Source organism: Myxine glutinosa, chromosome 2, assembly GCF_964187855.1.
Source record: "Myxine glutinosa chromosome 2, kmMyxGlut1.1, whole genome shotgun sequence".
Classification (NCBI taxonomy): domain Eukaryota; kingdom Metazoa; phylum Chordata; class Myxini; order Myxiniformes; family Myxinidae; genus Myxine; species Myxine glutinosa.
The window spans coordinates 524,851-546,093 of NC_136262.1; the positions used below are offsets into that span (position 1 = coordinate 524,851).

At 44.0% G+C, this 21,243-nt stretch overlaps 1 protein-coding gene across 1 annotated transcript in view; it reads right to left on the bottom strand.

Moving 5' to 3' along the window:
- The window catches only part of MAN2A2 (mannosidase alpha class 2A member 2), a 421,122-nt gene that overhangs the window by 262,294 nt on the left and 137,585 nt on the right, over positions 1-21,243 (bottom strand). The window contains exon 6 of the mRNA XM_068108861.2: positions 11,904-12,077. Within this exon, the coding sequence (XP_067964962.2) occupies positions 11,904-12,077 (174 nt within the window). The remainder of the gene's footprint in view (positions 1-11,903; positions 12,078-21,243) is intronic.

A 21,243-nucleotide genomic window follows, 5' to 3' on the forward strand; every position in this document is an offset into this window, starting at 1 on the left:
ACCCATTGAAAATTGCACATATTTCGAGTAGAGATAAAGTCATTGCAGATGCTCTCTCTCTCGAGCTTAAGTGACTGTGATGTACATGCGAATTAGCCCTGATGCCTGCAAATGTCACAACGAGACATGGCTGTTTGGTTACTGCACCATTTTATGCTGTGTTGAGACTAACCTGCCTTTGTAAAGGTGTGCACCTGCCTTTGTAAAATAAAACTTTGTTTGGGGTATAAAGTTTTCTTCTTTAAGGGGGGGAGGTGTTACGGTCTGACTTTTCTTTTCTCTCTGATGCTGCTTCTTCCAATTCCGCTCCCCCCCACCCCCCCAATTAGGCCAAGAGGTTCAGCCCACGGTTATAAAGCCTATGATTGGCCGTGGGGCCAGGAAAAGAGCCAGGAAGTTTATGCTGAAGAGAGAGGGTGGCCATTTTGAAGAGGGCTCATTACTGAGTGCCTTTTGCATGTTGACGAGTTTCAAGCAGCAGTATCTCTCCCTGAAGTTTGTGCTGGATCAAACTCTTGCTGCGGCATCTCTACCTGAAGATGGTGTTTGATAGAACTTGCTGCCGTATTTCTACCTTGCGGGCTATATTAGGGTCTGCATTGGGGCCTACTGTGGGACCTGCCTTGGGGCCTACTATGGGGCCGACATTGGGGCCTACTGTGGGGCCTGCACTGGGGCTTACATTGGGGCTGTGGAAGGTCGCTTCCAGCCATCAAGATGACTCTCTTTCTCTTTGTACAGTGTCGGAGAGTTATCTCCTGCTGAATCCCAAATTAATACTTAAAACATAATGACATCTTCCAGAATGATGCTTCAATCATCAGAACTCTTATTATAATTCTCTAAACGTGCATATATTCAATGATGGTGAAGTATTCACCTTACACTATGAATTCGCCGAATAATGGGCTGAAAGGAGAACAAGGTTTGGATGGAAATACTACATCTTTGAAAGATGTGACCGAATACATTTATCAGACGCAGGCAAATTCCTGCATCACCAAACCATATTCTTATCTCCTTGCTTGTTCTTCCTTGGCTTACGGTGAGACAATAACCAGATACAGTAGTGGCGCCATTGAACGGACACCTCATTATTCAGTCTGATTGTGAATCCTATAAAATCATCGCGTTGAATCTGCCTCTGGAGCAGATTCACTGAACACGTTTGTGCTGTGTACTTTTCGTTGTATCTCTGAAGCAAGTGCATGCTGTTATATGAACGTATTTACTTGATATTCCTGAGTCTGCCCAAATAACAAGCGTTACGCCTCGATCCCCCATAGCGGAAGTGATGTGAGTTGACAAAGTGGAAGACGCAGAAAACATGCTATGATATGATATTTCGCTCACAATGTTCAGACATACATGGAGGCGGCCATCTTGGATTTTGACGTGGCGACCCAATTTTCAATAGCGTTCTTCCTTATGCCGAGATACACCCACACACCAGATTAGAAGTTGGTACTTCGCTTATTTTTCAAGATATTCAGCTCACAAGGTTCAGACATACATGGCGGCGGCCATCTTGGATTTTGACGTGTCGACCCAATTTTCAATAGCTTTCTTCCTTGTGCCTAGATACACCCACACACCAGATTAGAAGTTGGTACTTCGCTTATTTTTCAAGATATTCAGCTCACAAGGTTCAGACATACAGGGCATCAGACATACATGGCGGCGGCCATCTTGGATTTTGACGTGGGTTGCACCCACACACCAAATTCGAATGCGGTCCTTCGCTTACGCACGCACGCACGCACGGACGGACGGACGGACGGACGGACACACGGACGGAGGGGAAAACCATAGTCCCCCTTTCGCTCCGCTGTGCGACGGGGGACAATAAATCTGAATAATCGAGTAAATTATTTGGACATTGGATTTATTCAAACTTTGAAGCAACAACAATAGCTCCAACAGGGCCTAAGGTTGGGCCCGAATTAGGGACGACTGTGAGGTCGAGATTGTGGGCTACTGGGGAGGGGGGGGGGGGGGGAATGCTGAATTGAATGCTATATTTGCTCGAACTCTTGTTGCGGCTCCTCAAGTTCGGATCCCCAAACTTGCCTTGAGCTTGATACTGGAGGATACGGGTGCCAACCACCTACTCAGCGTCTGGGTCTCCTCTCTTCTGACATCTTCCGGATCATTGGACTGCAGGTCCTCCAATGAGACTGGCCGGATTCCAAGTGGTTCCATCAGGTCGGCCCAGCGCTTTACACGAGCAGCAACCTCCAGCTTCATGGTTGCCTAATCCTTCACCCTCGTGCTGGCCTAATCGGGTTTTCCCTTTTCTTCTTCCTTCTTTGTTTGTTTCCTCCATCTTTATGAATATGAATATATTTCTGATTGTTACAACCCATAAATAAAGCCTGTTTGCTCACATGCTTGGTTTGGTGTGCTGCAGGCCGTAATAGGTACAGAGAGCGATGGGTTTGGGACACAAGATTTTGAGGCAAACACAGAGGAGTCAGCTGTGTCGCCGTTTGAGGTAAGGAAGGGAATGGAGGGGGAACAAACACGAGAAACAGATTTGACCAGACGCCACCAGGATTTGGAGGAGGGAGACAGGTTTGAGAGTTCAGTCTTGAGATTAGAGAGATATTGTTTCCTACTCTCCTGAGGGTAGACACACACTTGTTCCGAGCTTTGTAGAAGGAACTGAGATTGCCTTCAGTTGGATTAGCCTTCCATGAGGTGAAGGAAAGTTGTTTCAGGGGAACTGCCTCACCACAAGATTCAGTGTACCATGGATGAGAGGAAGGGAATGACAACTGAAGAGGAGATGGGATAAATCTGTGTGTGAGAGAGAGCAGTTTACTTTGGAAGAATTCCCAGGATGAGTTGACGTCAGAGGAAGTAGAGATAGGAGACCAGTCCAGATGTTTTATGGCTGATTGAAGACCGTGCCAGTCGGCCTGAGTGAAATGCCAGACTTGTCAACGCTGAGGAGGCTCTCTGAGAATGGCCAGAGAAATGTCCATTTTTACAAGCAAATGATCAGATGAACCGATTGGAGCAGAAGAAGAAGAGCAACGAAGTTAGTCATAACCGAGTCTAGAAGAGGAGATGCTCCGTTGACTGAGATCCGGGTCGGAAAATTGACAGATAGTGTCAGTCCCAATGAGTCGCAGAAGTCCTTTGCTGAGATGCCATGGCTGGTGAGAGAGAGACCCACACCCAGCCAGCTGGCATGATGACATTTGCAGGGGTCCCAGCCACTTTGATTGACAAAATAATAGGAAAAATAGGAATTCTGATCACAAAAAATAGGAGTTTAATAGGAAAAAACTAGGAAGTAATAGCACAGATTTCAGCATTGGAACAACATCGGTAGCTTTATTGCTGCAAGATTTATGCAAATACATGTACATGTATGGGCATGGACACACCCCCAATTAACTTGGGCCCACCCGTCTTAACATCGACAACAAAAACTATGACTTCTTCTTTTTGGCAGCCACCATGGACTCTATCAAAGTCTGCTTTTTCTTCTCCACTTTTCTCTGCGCCTCCCTGGTTTCCACCATACGAGTCTGTGTCTCTTGAATCTTTTTCTGAGCAGACTCAAGCATGGCCTGAGCTACTGCAATTTCAGTCATGTCACCTTTCTTAAGCGCCACCTTAAGCTTTTTATTTGCTTGATCAAGCAGACTGTTTCTAACAGTCAGTGACATCTGCTGAGATGACTCTTTTGCTGCCAGAGATTTCTCTGTTTTCTTCAAGTCCTCGCTCTTACGAGACAGCTCCGCTGCCTTCTCTACAGCAATCTTAGCTGTTCTCTCTCTTTCTTCTTTCTCTTGCCTGGTTTTCTCCCTGGCTTTCTGTTCATCTTCCTTGGCTTTTCGTTCTTCTTCAAGTCTCTGCATATAGTGCATGTGAGCAGAACGTCCTAACGAGAGGAGTCCCTTTGTGACTGGGACCATTTCGGGCCGGTCACCATACAATCTCATGCCATCCATTGTTGCACGGAGACCATTGATTGATGCCTCGCTCAGACTAACTCTCTCCTTGGTGACACTTTTCCCACTGATTGAGAACGCGCGTTCCACGTCACTGTTTCCGTGAGACAGTGCAAGGACAATCCTTATCATTTGTCTCACTTGGGGGAATTTACAGTTTCCCGTACAGCCTTTTAAAGCCAACACTTTTCCCCAGTAACTGTCCACTCTCTTCATGCAGACTTCTTCTTCATTCTCCTGTGTTTCCTGGGACCAGTCAGTAGGAATGGCTTCCTCTTGGTACACCTTCCATTCATCTGCAATGCTGTCACTGTCAATATTCCTCTTCAGCTGTCTGGACAGGCTCTTGGCTGATTCAAGAGACCATGCAGCAGTCCTGTTTTGTGGCTGCAGACATCTGGCATTCTTCAGGATTTTGTTTGTCAATGGAAGCTTCTTTTGTAGGTGTACTATGGCTGCCTGGTAGCACTTCCTCATCCCAAGATACATCCTTTCCCTCTCAGAGACTTTCAACTTAGCGATACACCGTCGGGTATCCTCTCCCACACCCATGGATTCATTCTCCAGCTGGTTTGCAACAATGGAAACATCAAGGTTTGAGATGTCTTTCACAGCATCAACTGAAGGAGTCTTCATAATTCTTCTGATCAGTTTTTTGAGCAGGTCATGGAGTTTGTCATATAGAATGTGCACAAGTGGTTGCTCTGACTGGAAGAAGGTGAGGAACTCTGCAAATGTTGCTGCCAAGAACTTCAGGAAATGCAGTTGAGCTTTTATTTCCGGTCGCTGTAGTTCTGTTTTGATTCTTTTGTACCTGGGTTTAAACATGTCCTTTGGCTGCTGCTTTGGAAGAAATACCAAGAAATACTCTTTGAGAGATTCCCAGATCTCTATCAGCCGCTCCACTGCAGGTCCCAGTGTCAACCACCTGCACTCGACATGCTTCAAAGGCTTTTTTGGAACAGCACCCAATTTATGCTGAATGTCTTGAAAATCAACAGATCTAGCAGCAGAGCCTTTGAACCAGTAGAAAATGTCCACTGCAAGCTCAGTTAGGTTTCCACAGTACTCTGCAAGTCCTTTGGCAAAAGCATTGTGTACTGTATGGAGAGTACATGTCCCTACATCAAGGAGACCAGGGCCCCTGTTGTCGAGAATGGCTTTGTCAATCTGTCTCCACACAGTGGTGCTCACATTAGGCCCATCACTGCCGAGCATGATAATATCCTGAAGCTGCAGTTTCGATTCATCCAAGGCAGAGATTATTTTCCTGGACAAATCTTCTCCAGTTGCATGACCCATGAGGTAAGTTTTGAGGTGAAATACTAATATCTGTTCCTCGGCATCAGACCAATACCGTACACGGATTTCTAGTTGCTTCAAGTTCTGTTTATTGGTGGTTTCATCATACATGAGGCTGAAGCCAGAAGCTGAATTCTTAACATCAGTGACTATCATGTCCTGAAAATAAGGACCTGTGGCTTCGCTAATGAGATATGAAACTTTCGATGAGCTCATTGAGAAACCATCCGGGATAACACCAGGAAACATTGCCTGCAGAAGATCCTTCAAACCGTCACAGGAAGAGTAGCTCAGATTCGAACAAACAACTTTCAATGTCCATAGAAGTTCTGCTTTTGTAATAGCGTCTTTTTTGGACATACAGACTAAAGCTGCACGACTTGGCTCATCTGTAGAAGCTGACCCTGATGCTGAAGCAGATGAAGTTGATGGTTGAACGAATGTCAGCAACGTCTGTGACCCACCCAGCAGTTCCTTCGCACGCTTCAGGTGCCCTTTGTTTTGGGCATGTTGTGTCAGTTGTTTCACACCCTGATTGTCACACCTCACTTCCGAATGGCACAACGAGCAGTAAGCTGAGAACACTGAGGACTTGCTAGGCTGACACCAGTCAGAAAGCCTACATCCATGTCCACTTTTCAACCACTCTGGGTTAAATTTAGTTCTCCCACCAGGCATTATACTGCTGGGAGTATACCTGTCAAAAAGAAAACAAATATGAGATAAGATTAAATGAATTAGCATAGAAAATCCTAACCTGTTAACGCATGAAGTGGAAAGAACTGTGAACCAAACAGTTTTTTTTTTCAAAACTGAAACATAAGTTAGTAAAATAATGAGAACAAACAAAGTAATTTAAAGGCAAATCAACAAATTTCTTACCGGTCTGCAGATTATACCTGAAACAAGAAAGATGATAAATAACATGTCCTAACATGTTTACCACCCGATAATTGCATTTTCTCCACTGCTGAATAGCTTGAACACTAATCTGAGTTCAAGCTAAGCGATGACAATTCAATTATGTATCTTTGGTATTGTTGTTGTACTATCTTCAGAAGATTATGAAACAACAAGACTTTAACAGTCTTTATTGTTTTTTGTTTGTTTGTTTTTTTATTGTCCTACATTGCTTGCATTACCTATTGTGCAGCATTGCGTATGTAAATTTTAATTCTACTGTAATTTTGTTAAAAGCTGAATATGCAACTACCACACGAAAGTATACAGAATTAAGTTGTAATCCCTATTTTGTGTCGTGGTCCTTCTTTATTATCTGCAATTAAATGATGAAATGTGTGAATTGTCGATTGAATTAGTTCTTTGCCAAATACTATTAGTTTTAGGCAAAATACAATCTCATTGTAATAAGCGAAAGATTGAGTTAAACATGTAGTATCAAATGTCAATGTTTAGCAAATTAGTAGAAAAGTTCAATTTCAGGTAGAATCTTTAGGGAAAGGTTGTTAGTAATAACTGAATAACCGCAAAGTTCACAGTTGGTTTTGTTACTCTAAGTAAAGTACAAACCTTAAAAATTGAGCTCAGCTGAACTTTTGAAATAAGACAAAGGACAATGATAATGGTCAAGGTATCATTCAGTCATTCTTCACAAAGTATATGAGATAATCCAAGAGAAATGCGTGATAAACATATTTATATTATTTTCATCTCATTTTATCTTTTATAATTCTGTTACTGAATAGCATGAAGCACGAATCATAAAGGTAAAACAATTGTTTGGAAGGATATACTTAATATTAGGACAAAGTCAAAAATAACAATAACATAATATACATAAGATATACATATCATTTCCAGTCGAGATCAATAACAACACGTACTTTACACCATGGTGTAAACGACATACCTCCACTTCGTACAGTATTTATTTGTGACGTCATCACTGCATACTCAATTTTTCCTCAACACTGCACTTTGTTGAGTCCTCAAAAATGCACTCACCACTTGTGAAATCGATCGAACAAACGGTTTTCGAGAAAAAGACAAAGAGACATATGTTCTTCGGGGATTTGAGCTTAAAGTCGTTTTGGAAATTTGTCTTGCGATTATGGACCCAGAAAGCATTCCATGGCTGACGATTGGTATAGGAATGTCTGTTCTGACGCTTAGATACAGAAATTCTACTAATTAATATATCAATTTAAATTTTGGAACATTGAGGGTTACAAAATAGGAAAAATAGGAATTTCCACCAAAAAATAGGAGATTTATAGGATCCTATTAAAAAGTAGGAATAAATAGGAAAAATAGGAGGGCTGGGACCCCTGCATTTGAAGTCGCCACATATGAGGAAGAGAGAGTTGGGATGAGTGGATAGAAGTTGGTCCACGTTTGCAGACAGCGAGTTGTAAATGGAGTCATCACTATTTGGTGGACTATACAACACACATACGAACAAAAGGTGGGAGCAGAGAGGAAGCTATAGCCAGAGGCACTCCTGGGGTTTGGGCAATGAAAGAACAGTACATGGAGAGTGAGAAAAGGTTTTTTATGTACAGTGAAACCCCACAACCAGGACGAGGCTCAGGTCTATCATACCGGAGGAGGGAGTAACAACAACAACAACATGCATTTTAAGGCCATTTTCCCTGATAGAGCGGGGGTTAGCCTTGCGGTCCCCATGACAATCTTCTCCATTTTGCCCTATTTTCTGCATCTCTCCTTGTTAACCCCGTTGCCCGCATTTCTTCTTCCACCATCTTTAGCCAAGTCTTTCTCGGTCTTCCCCGTCCTCTACTTCCTTCTAAATTCATTTCCATCACTCTTCTCAACCAGTCACTTTCATCCTTCCTCAACACATGACCAAACCATCTCAACCTGTTCCTCTTCACAGCATCAATCACAGGCTCTATTCCCATCATCTTTCGCAATTCATCATTTGTCTTCCTCTCTCAACGATACTCCGCACATCCATCGAACCATTCGCATTTCACCCTTTCCATCCTTCGTTGCTGCTCTGCATTCATGACACATGTCTCGCTCCCATAAATCATAACACTTCTCACACATGCAGCACACACCTTTCCCTTCAGCTTCAACGACACTCCCCTCCTCATCAGCATGCCACTCAGTTCCCGAAACTTCTTCCATGCACATCTCACTCCAGCAACCATTGCCGAGTCTGATCCACCCTCTCCATTCAGCATGTCTCCGAGGTAGCAAAATGTTTTCACATCTTCCAGCTTCACGCCGTCTCCAATATCCAACTCAACATTTCCTCCATCTACAGCTCCCTTTGTGCACACCTTACATTTGAATGTAGCTGCCACACTGGTTAATGACCCTCTCAGACCACTACATTTTTGATGAACCCACTCAGCGCACATTGTACATTGAATGGAGTTCACTCCGACACCCTTCCGGCACACAGCCCATGGCCACTTCCCAGTTCTTTCCACCTCACCACATGCTTTACCACTTGCCATCACCTTCGTCTTTCCGATATTCACCTTCAGACCTTTTGTCTCCATACATTCCTTCCACTTGTTCATCTTTTCCTTCAGTCCATCCATACTTTCCGCAATCAACCCCAGATCATCTGCATACAACAACTCCCACGGTAAACCCTCCTTTACGTTCTGAGCCAGCACCTCCATCACAGCTACAAATAGTAGTGGACTTAGTACCGACCCCTGATGCACTCCCACCTTCACCTCAAACTCACCACTGTTCCCGTCCTTCGTCCTTGCATCTGTGCACGCTCTTTTGTACATTGCCATCACGACTCTGACCAACCATTCCTCCACTCCTAACTTCCTCAATGCCCATGTCAATACTTCACTTGGAACCCTATCGAATGCTTTCTCCAGATCAACAAACCCAAGAAACAACTTCTTCCTCTTCTCCATGTACTTCCCCTGCAGCTGCCTCACAATAAAAAGCGCGTCTGTCGTTCCTCTTCCTGGCATAAATCCAAACTGCATTTCATTGATCTTCACCTTCTTCCTTATCCTCCTCTCCAACACCCTTTCCAATACCTTCATTCCATTCTCCAATAACTTTATCACTCGGTACGAGCCACACTCCAGAGAGTCACCTTTCCCCTTGTATGGAGGGATGAGGGTACTCAGTTCCCAATCCACTGGAATGCGGCCTTCTTTCACCACCAGATTACAGATCTCTGTCATTCTCGTCACACCCCAAATTCCTGCTGCCTTCAACATATCTCCCACAACTCCCGTCGGCCCTCCCGCTTTTCTACTCTTCATTGCTTTTATCGCTTCCTCAACTTCCTTCTCAGTTATCTTCTCTGCCAGTCCTAAAACTGGGTTACTCTCTATGTTGCCATCCCATTCATTCTCTGTATTCAACAGCATTTCCATATATCTTTTCCATCTTCCTTTAATTCCATCTGGCTCCACAACGATTTGTCCCACTTCATCCTCCAAGCAACTCACCCCCATCACATCACACCTCTCTTTCGCTATCTGCTTTGCAATCCCGAATACCGCTCTCTGACCCTCTTCCGAATCCAAGCGTTCTCCGAACATTTTCCTACATGACTCCTGCGCCTTTGCTACCTCTTTTTTTTGCAGCCTTCTTGGCTGCCTTATAACTTTCATGCTCTGCTTTTTCTGCTCCCATACCCTTCGCCTTCTGCCACTCCTTGAACTTCTTCCTCTTCTCGTCAATCCTCTTTCCAACTTCATCATCCCACCACCATGTTTCCGAGTGCCTCGGTGGTCCTTTTGTCCATCCACATACATCACCAACGCCTCCCAACAGACTATCTTTCATTGACATCCAACCACTTTCAAGCTCAACCACATCATCCTCCACCCTACTCAGCCTCTCATTTAATGCATCCCTTACTGTCACCTCTTTCAACCTCCACACCTTCATTCTCGGTTGGTACTTCACCCGCCGAGCTCTCCTCGCACCTTTCACCCTTATGTCGCAGACAACCAAGTGGTGCTGTGAAACAGCCTCCTCCCCCGGGATCACCTTTGTGTCCCGGAGGTGCCCCCTATCTCGCCTACGCACCATCAGGTAGTCAACGGTTGTCGTTGACCCAACTGACGTGTATGTAACAAGCTTATTATCCTCTTTCTGGAACTGACTATTACAAATCAACAAACCAGCTCCATCCGCAAAGTCCAAAATCCTTTCACCTTCTCCATTCCTCACACCATATCCGTAACCCCCACGAACTCCCTCATAGCCACCTATACTCCTTCCCACATGTCCATTTAGGTCTCCTCCTACCACAACAACTTCCTCATCTTTCACGTTTCCATCAGCTTCTCTATTGCACACCAGAACTTGTCCTTCTCTTCATCGCTCCGACCAACCTGCGCAGCATATCCCGAGATGACGTTCACCAAGAGCTTTCCAATCATCATTTTCACCATCATCAACCTATCACTCACTCTCGTCACACTCACCACACTGTCTACAAACTCCTCAGAAAACAGAACACCAACACCATTCACGCCCTCCGGGCACCCTTGCCACACAGACTTGTATTTCTGTCCCTGCCTACCCTTCACCATTCTCACACCATTTCCCTTCCATCTCGTCTCTTGCACACAACATATGTCCACTCTTCTTCTGACCAATACTTCCACCACTTCTCCTGATCTCCCTGTCATTGTCCCTACATTCTATGTCCCAAACCTCAGAAACCGATCTCCACTTCGGGCTGTACCGTACCCATATGTAGTTGTAATTGTCATGGTTCTCTTTTTGAGGCAATGTTTTTCTGGCGCCAACAACAAGCCCTTCCTGACGCCAACCCTCTTAGTCGCCTCTTACAACACACATGGATGGAGGAGGGAGTAACCAGGGGAGATATTAAGGAATCAAAGGCATCGTGAAGGAGGAAAGTTTCTGTTGAGCAGATCAAGTCTGGTTTGTCAAAAGCAGCCTGTATGGAGAGATCAATGAAGTTTGAGTGAAGGCCCCGGATGTTTGAGGTTCATACCATTAAGGAAGAGGGAGGGGGAGCATCGGATACAGGGGAGGGGTGTGGGAGGGTAAGATGAGGAACCCTGAAGAGACCCTGCAGACCCTTTAGATCCTTTATAAGCCTCAGGCCATTTAAGACCCCTCAGACCCTTTGAACCATGAATACCGTTTAAGACCCCCAAGTTCCTTTAGAACCCGAACACACTTAAAGACCCAAAAAGACCCAGAGTACCCAAAATACCCCAATGACCCAAAATACCACAAGGACTCAAAATACCCCAATAACCAAAAACCCCCCGAGAACCAAAATACCCAGAGGACCCAAAAGACACATAAGATGTCAAGGACCCAAAGGACCCAAAGGACAAAACAGCACAAACACGTCCTGCAGAGTTATTCGTGGCTGGTGGCCCCAGGGCCTGAGTTCGGAAGGAGTCCAAGAAGTTCCCCTCATGGTAAACAATCAAACCTGGACCAGCAACAATATCTTCAAATAGGGTGAAATTTAAAAGCCTGGTCAAGTGCATTCTGCGGGACAAAATATAAAGGCAGCACTATTCCCCCATAGCCATGGAACCGGGCAGCACCATGCCAATGCTCTTATTTCTGCCAGCATCCTCCAACCCCCACCACCTGATGCTCTTTCGTTTCCTGGTAGCCAGCATGATCTCATCCAACACAACCTTGCAATCACGTCATACTCACCCCAGCTCTGTCGCCAAAGAAACTCAAGACTTCTATTTGCAGAAAACCGTTTCTTGATGGCATAGTGAACACGCTGAATAAGCATGTGATTGAGCCCGGAACCATGCAGCAGGTAAGCCATGGTGGATGTGTGGCCAAAGGGATCAATGGCCCATGCTGATTGTGGCCGAATTCCTTCAAAGGGAAAATGAATAAGAAAAATAATTATCATTCACAGAATTGCTGAGGGAATAAAAAGCTTTCATAATCTGAAGGCCCATACCAACAAGATTGTGGCTGCAGTTAATATCACAACACCTCGCGTTTTTGTATACATAGTCGAGGCTCGTGGAAGAGCTAGCAATAGTATACTGAACGGATCAGCACAGAACATAACAGCAAAAGTAGATAGAGGGAGGATGGGACACCAACAGCAGAGTTTAAGGCCAAGATAGAGGCCTGGTGTTGGGCTAGCGGCTAGGGTGCCAGCTTAGGATCCAAGGATCCTGGGTTCGAATCCCGGTCGATCGCTGAATTAACGCCAGGGGGGGTTGACTCAGCCCGTCATCCTTCCGAGGTCGGCAAATTGAGTACCAGTTCACTGGTAATTCCCTGTGTGTCGTAAAAAGGCGACAAACAGGGTTGGCGGCAGGAAGGGCATCCGGCCGTAAAACATTGCTTAAAAAGGGGACCAAAAAAAAGCAACAACAACCACAGTCCCCGAAAAAGGCCAAACCAAGCTTTGCGGGGAAAAATGGCCTCTAAACGGTGGTTTTATAGAGGCAGACTTGGCAAACAATGGGTGGGTGTGGGGAGGAATGGGAGCAGGAGAGAAAACAGGAAATCTGAATGGAGTTGGGGGGTGATGGGGTAAGGGGGGTGGGGGGGGGAGGCTGGGTTAACAAGGGTAGAAAAGATCATGGTTTTTGATCAGGAATGATCTAGGATACTGGTGAAAAGCTGTCTTGAAGACCTGTCTGAGGGAAGAATGAGATTGAAGGGAGTACACAAAGTGGTTCAACAGGTGGGGAAAAAGAGAAATGAATGAGTGGAGACGAGCAGTGGTTCTAGATTTGGGCAGTTTCACTCGGAGGGGATTGCTGGTGGACCGTGTTTGTCCTGCAGATACCTGGAGGTGTGGGGGTGGGAGCGAGGAACAGAGCATGGAGAGGGCAGAGGGTGCAAGACCAGAAATGAGGCGGAAGACAGAGAGACCGACGAACTGCCGGGGATGATGAAGTTATAGGCCCATCGACAGCTTCATCACGAGGGATTCCTTATTCCCAAAACCTTATTTTTATTTACTCCAAAATGTATGGGGGCTTATTCCCAAAGCCTCCTCACTCCGAAACACTTAGTTCATCCAACCTCCTCTTTCACTTACAGCCAAATTTTTCTCCATCCCTTCAACCAAAAACATTCTGGGAATCTGGGAATCCAGGGAAATCCCAGTCTGGGAATCCTGAGGCGTCAATTTTGCAAGGGGAGGCAAAATTTCCCCCCTCACGTCCATTCATGGTGTCACACCCCTCTGTCAGTACCATCCCCCCTTCTACTCCACCCTCGTCTTACCCCTCTCAGCTTCGCCCACTCCCACGCTACTCCCTCTCCCAGCTTCGCCCACTCCCATGCTCCTCCTCTCCCAGGGTCGCTCTTGCCCCTCCCAACTTCAACCTCTCCCTACATCCCCCGCCTTCAATCTGACCCACATGCTCTACTTCATCCTTCCCACATCCCTATGTCCTATCAGAAACTCCTCTCCCCTATCCCTAACTGTGTGGACCTCAAACATCCGGGGCCTCCTTTCCAATCTGACAGATCTCTCAACCCAGGAAACAGATGATAAACCGCACATGATCTGTTTAACAGAATCCTTCCTCCCACAGGACATCCCTAACTCCTTAGTATGGTCAAGTGCATTGTGGTCCTGAAAGGGTTTCTCTCATCTCCTCTTCCTGTTCAGGTTGGAGTTCCCCAAGGCAGTGTTCTGGGCCCTGTGCTTTTTCTGGTCTTCATCAATGATCTCTCTGACTCTCTTGAAAATCCTCTCTATCTCTTTGCTGATGACTCTACTCTCTGACGCTCCATTCTTCATCCCTCAGATCGGCAGTCTGCAGCCTCCTCACTCTCTGCAGACCTGGACAAAATCGCAGACTGGGCAAACAAGTGGAACATGTCTTTCAATCCTGACAAATCTCACACTCTTACGATGTCTCTCCGAAAACACCGACTGGAAAACCCTCCCATCCACTTTCTGAATAATCCTCTCCAAGAAGTTCTGCCACTCAAGCTTTTGGGTCTCACTATCTGCCATGATCTTTCCTGGGAAAACCACATTTCAAATCTGGCCTCCAAAGCCAGTCGCCGACTGCGCATCCTCCGTCGTGCGAAGTCCTTCCTTTGCACACCTGAGCTCCTCACCACATACAAGGCTTTCATCCGCAGCTCAATGTAATACTGCTCTCCCCTCTGGGCTGGTGCTCCTGCCTCACACCTAGCTCGTCTTCACGCTGTTGAAACCAAAGCATTCAGAATCATTGGAATCTCCCGCGATGAAGCTAACTCCAAGGGCCTCTCACTCACTCACCGCAGGTCTTTCCGTCTTCTACCGACTCCTCTCTGGCCTTCCCTCCCCTCCCTCCGCCCCCCCCCCCCCCCAGCTCTCTCTGGACTCTGTCCCGCAAATATTCCTACAGGTCGCACAAGATCTGCCGACAACCCTCTTATGGTTAAACTGCCAAAATCAAGACTCTCTGTTCACCTTCACTCCTTCATTCCTCTTTTCTCCCACCTCTGGAACAAACTCCCTCACTCTCTTCAATCCCACTCCACCCTCCAGGTCTTTAAAACAGCTGTTCACCACCATCTCTTATCTTCCCCCATCCAAAACCTTGATCTTTTCTACCCCCGCTAATTTCACCCCAATTCCACTTTTTTGAAATACCAACTTCTGTCCCGGAAGTCCTTGGTGCCCTTGTGTTTTATACTTCTCCCACCCCCCCCCCCCCCTTCCCACGCCTCCTCCCCCCAAGCCCTCTCCCTCCCACACATCTCCCTGCTCTCAAATGTTGTGTTTGTGTGCTTCCCCTTCTCTCCCCATCTTGTCTCCCGCTCCCTCTTTTTATATATTTTGTTTGTCTGGTTGATTTGTTTGTGAAGTAAATGTTAGCTCTTTCACGAGCCTCGATTCAGTATACAAAAAAAAAAAAAAAAATCTCTCCCTGAGTATTGTCTTCTCTGGTTTGATTGACCTGAACCCCATCCTGGTGGCGGAGTTAAGCTGTACATCCAAAACGATTTCTCACTCAGTTTACTGCTCGTACACCTCCAGGAATACATCTGGCTGTGACTTCCCCTACCCTCCACGTTTCTCTGGGTGTTAGTGTTGCACCGTCCTCCCAATAGTGACAACTCTATCTACATCTTTCTCTGATAACATGGACAAATTTTTAATCACTCATCCCAACTGTCTCGTTCTCATATGTGGTAACTTCAATTCTCACCGTGTTAATTGGCCGGGTGTTGGTAACCTCAAACATCACGAGGGATGATGTCGAGGGATGATGAAAATGAGAGATAGACGGGACGGTCTCACCAGCCATATCACTTCTGCAAAAGATTTCTGTGACTCCATGGGACTCACTCAATCCATGATTTTCCCACCCAGATCTCTCCCAATGACAATTCTTCCCTTCTGGATTTGGTGATGACCAACGTTCCTGCCAAGGTATCTTGCTCGTCCTCCACCCCAATTGGCTCATCTGATCATGTGGTTGTGAAGGGCAACATCTCTCTGGCCATTCCCAGAGAACAGCCTCAGCCCCAGCGAGTGTGGGAGTTCACTCAAGCAAACAGGGAAGGACTGCAAACAGCAATCATGCTTCAGGACTGGTCTTCTATATCTAGCACCCCTGATATTAATTCACCTGAGGAATTCTTCCACAGAAACCTGCTCTCTCTTATGCACAGATTCATCCCATCTCGTCTTTCAGTTATCATACGCATCCTCCCGCTCTTGATACTCTGAATCCTGTGGTGAGGCAGTTGATTTAAAACAACTTGCATTCTCCTCCTTGAAGGAAGGTGTTAGAGTAGGAGAAGAATGTTGGTTCTGGCACACCTCAACTTTAACATGTAAGTGAATGGGGAAGCGCATTGAAACTTACTAAATCACCCTTTTTCCCCCCTTCAACGAAGCCCATTTACCAACTATTAAAACACATTGAAGTCAATGGTCTACATTTAGCTTATTAACGCTCCCCATTTTTCATTATACTCGAACAGAGACCTAACGAGTATTTGTGTTTCATTTTTAGGTAATAGCTTAATTCTCTTAAAAGAACAATCACCATCTTGAGCTAATATGAAATGATATAGTTCTCTTAATGACCTCACCCAACCTACTCCTAAGCCCCACCCACTTTTTGGTAGGCCCCACCCACTTTTTGCTAAGCTCCGCCCACTTTTTGCTAAGCCCCCACCCACTTTATAAACTCTCTACCATTGCATCATTTCCAGTTAAGACATTACATCATTTTCAGTTTCGACATTACATCATTTTCAGGAAATTCCCATTACATCATTTCCAGTTAAGACATGTCCAGGCTTGCCCAGGGAATTTCCACAGGAAATGACACGCACAACCCATTCTTATATAAAGGGTGGCAGCGCAGGCTTTTTTTAAAAGACTTCCTGCTTCTCTTGAGAATGGACCACTGCCCACAGCTTGAGTGTGATGATTACGGCCGACCTTAGAGTCCTACTACCTGTGTGGAGCACAAACTTCAGATTGATGAACTAGACTCGAACCTCTTATCAATGGAGGAAATTGTATCTGAGATACGAAATGAAAATACTACTTTTAACACAACTTGGGATGAAGTTATTGATTTGTTTGAAGACATTTTGAACAACCAAGACCCACAGAACAAGTTCTACCTTGATGACCCAGCCAAAGAGTTATACCTTGGAGATCCACAAAATCCTGAAAAAGAGTTTTACCATGATGATACTTGTTGTGAGTTATCGAAACAAAACCCACTGAACAAGTTCTACCTTGATGAGCCAGAATACAAGTTATACATTGGAGACCCATACATTTCTGAAAATTGGGAAACGGGAGTTTTCCCTGATGGTCCACAGTTATATTATGTGAGACTTATCACGGAAACCCTTAAAATTTTGGAAACAGGAGTTTTCCTTGATGGTCTACAGTTACATTATGTGAGACTTATCACGGAAACCCAAAAAAATTGGGAAACTGGAGTTTTCCTTGATGGTCCACAGTTATATTATGTGAGACTTATCACGGAAACCCAAAAAAATTGGGAAACAGGAGTTTTCCTTGATGGTCCACAGTTATATTTTGTGAGACTTATCACGGAAACCCTAAAAGATTGGGAAACGGGAGTTTTCCTTGATGGTCCGCAGTTTTACTATGTGAGACTTATCACGGAAACCCTAAAAAATTGGGAACCGGGAGTTTTCCCTGATGGTCCACAGTTATATTATGTGAGACTTATCATGGAAACCCTTAAAAATTGGGGAATGGGAGTTTTCCCTGATGGTCCACAGTTATATTATGTGAGACTTATCATGGAAACCCCCAATATTTCTGAAAATTGTGGTTTTACCTTGGAGACTTGGAAAGATGGTTATATTTTTGGAGACTTGGAATGTAGGTTTTGTTTTGATAACTCACAATGTGATACCTATCTTGGAGGCTCAACAGGAATGTGGTTATACCTTGGAGACTTTGAAAACTGGTTTCGTTTTGGAGACTCTACCTGTGGGGTTCACCTGAGAGACTCTTTAGATTCTAAAGCAATGAACAATGTTCTTGTTCAATGAACAAGCAATCAACAATGAACAATACGCTGGATACAACGTATTGCGACATTTGTAATCATGAATACCATAAGCGTGCTTTGGCACGCCATCTAACAACAAAAAGCAGAGACGAAATACAGGAGAACTACCTCCAAAGTCTAATGTTAAACACTGTGATGTCTGTTCTAAGGACATTAAAAAGGTCTGGTATAACAAACATCTTATAACAAAAAAGCATAGGCAAAATACAGGAGAACTACCTCCCGTGTCTGATGTTAAACACTGTGATGTCTGTAATAAGGATATTAAAAAGGAGGGCTTTAAGTCTCACCTTCAATCACGCAAACACAAGAATATGTCTGGATACTCTATTAAAAACTCTGATGGAGCATTTAAGGGACACATTAAGATTAGGGTTTTTGAGTTTGGAACTCCTGGACCAAAATCAATCGCTGAGGCGATTGAGATGATTAAACCTGCTGTTGAAACACTTGTAAAAGATACGTTGACTGAGATGAATACTTTAAAGTTTTATATGGGGGTAAAAATGGGTATCGTAAAAGATGGTGTTGAAGAAACTCCTTATATGAGAACAGACCCTCACTTTATCACATCATTCCAAGATTTCTTATCATCGGGTGTTTATGGCGAACTTATAAAACAGAAGCAGGATGTAGATAATACTGTGGTGGGTAGTGGATATAGTACGAGTAAAATCATTTTCTTAGATATACAGTCATGTGAAAAAGTAAGTACACCCAATGTAAAGTTTGGACTTTTTCAACATATTTCAACATACAGCTATTTGATCTTCATTTCAACAATATTGATAGATAAAGGTGATATAATATAACAAATATCATGAAACATTTACATTTTGTAGTCCATTGTATAATTTAAAGAAACATAAATGCAAATTTCGCATGTGGAAAAAGTAAGTACACCCCTACATTTATAGTGTAGGCTGCTATGTCTTAAAAATGGCTGTCGTGTTTTTTTTTTTGTTAAAAGCAAAATTCCACTTGATTCCTTGTCTTTGGGGTGTCACATGTTCGAAAAAATAGGTTGTTAATTTTTTAAAACGGATTAAGGGTGTCAAATCCAAGATGGCCGCCAAAATATATAAATTCCATTAAAACTGGTATTCTGAACACAGTATGAGGTCCAAATTAATGATAATACCCATAATTTCAATACCAAGGAGTTCAAAAACAATTAATTTCAATATGGCAGTCAAATTCAAAATGGTGGAAACATCCAAGATGGCCGCCACTTCTTAAATAACCACAGTACAAAAACTTAATGTTCTTGATAACACAAATTGTGAATGATGGAAAAGGTCCATTTGGTGGTAATACCCGCACAAGCAATGCTTAGCCGTTGGGGAAATATGTTACTGATTCGTTGAAAACGGTGGATGGCAGCCATCTTGAATTTTAAAATGGCTGCCATTAGAAACACAGGCCGATCTTATTATTTGAGTGAGTGAAAACGTCTACATCCTCTACCAGTATTACAATATTGATTATAATCTTGACATTAATGTACAAAGCACTGTTTCTATTTTAGGTTACTATGCTGTCAACCATGTCCATCCCCAGATTTTGAAGTTCAGGACAGATTAGCAAGCAAAAAAGTTGTTAGCTGTACCATGGTAGGAGTCCTTACCCACTCAAGATATACCGTATCTGAACAAGCGTTTTGATAGTAGCCAGGTTAGTGAGTAGTATTGGAAAATGAACCAGAAACTTAAACAACAAAACAAGAGAAACTGAATAGCAGAAAACAATTTGCATTGACTGTAAAGGCGGGCAATGGTCCTTCAATGATCCTTTTTATACATCCACGGTATGTACTGATTCCTGTCATATTGTATTATATCTGTAGTGCATTAAACACTAGTTGTCCTATGTACACATTTGCTGTTATACTTGTAGGTTAGAACGCCAAAAACCCTGTTCCTCCCCTTCTCCGAAGTTTGAACAAGCATCTCGTATCAAAGTTGATAAGAAGCCACGGGTAGAAGCCCTGACGACAAGCACAAAACACAACGTAGTGGATTTATTGCCAGGTTAGTGGTGGATTTTTAAGTGTAGTTACAGTTATATGCAGCAACATTGGATACTTATTATGACGAGTTTGATTCTACATTGATAGTGTTACTGAAACAAATATCAAAAGCTGTTAATACATCAAATAGTGATATCTTTTTAAAATGGTGTCACGACAACTATCATGATGTATACCTCACTCTCCTTAATTTGAACCTATAGGTGAGGTTGATACCCGTGATGGAAGCTCTTCCCCCCGACAAGAGGCCAAAATCCGTGGATTTCAAGCTGTGTTTTATTTGCCAGACTGGTGTTCGGCAAGCTGACTACAAAAGCTATGTAGCAAAACCTGCATTAGATTCCATTCAGAATATCATTGACTCTGCTCAACTGCGATATGGATATGGAGACACAGACTATGCTGAACTGAATGCCTGTGTTCAGGACTTTTCAGCAGAACAACTGATAAATGAGGGTGTTTCCTATCACAAGAGATGCTATGCAAATGTTACACACAAAGGTAACATTGATAAGGCAAAGACACGATTCAAAAAGGCAGCATTAGTGGGAGATGTTGCTTTCATATGACAGAAGAAGATAGGACGTCCTTCTTGTTCTGCAGCGGATTCTCCTTCGACGTCCGTGAGAGGTAGAAGAGAAAAATATACTGACAACATCAAATGTGTTCTGTGTGCTGAAGACACAAGAGTCAAGCTCCATGATGTTGCAACCAAGAATATGGGATCCCAGTTTATGGAAATTGGCCGGAACACAAATGATGTAAATCTGAAGGCAAGGCTAAGTAATGTTATTGCAGCAACTGATCCCCTAGCAGCAGTTGCTTATGATATCAGATATCATCTACCTTGCTTTGTAAAAGCAAAGAGGGACATTGCAAGAGCGAAGGAACCCAGATCAGCAAAAAAATTTGGCCAAGCCATATCTGACCTTGAGATACTTGAAGTAATAGCAAATGAACTGAAAACTAGAGAAACTGCTTTGAACATGAATGATATTCAAACAACTTACATCAACATATTAGAAGGAAATGGAGTGCCCTTAACTTCCAAACAAATGTACAAACCGTTCCTAAAGCAGCTGATTCTGGATAACATCCCTGATGTGCACTTCAACAGACCACCAGACAAGACTAAACCTGTACAAGTTCTTCCAACTAAAGTAAAAGAAGCAGCTCTGTCAACTGCCCTAGAGACAGAAGATCTCACAGGAGAATTGAAGATCCTGTTCAAAGCAGCCACAATAGTAGGACGAGATATTGCCAATTCACCCAACTGGAAGTTCCGTGGGACATTTCAAGACTATGAACCACCTCCACTGTTGTACACATTTTGCAAACATGCCATCCAGGGACCAAGACCAATTCAAACTGAAAGGAGGAGAACATCTGTAGATCAAAGTGCCTCCGTTTTAGCACAGCACTTTGTTCAAGCTTACAAATCTGACAGACAGGTGTCGTTTAC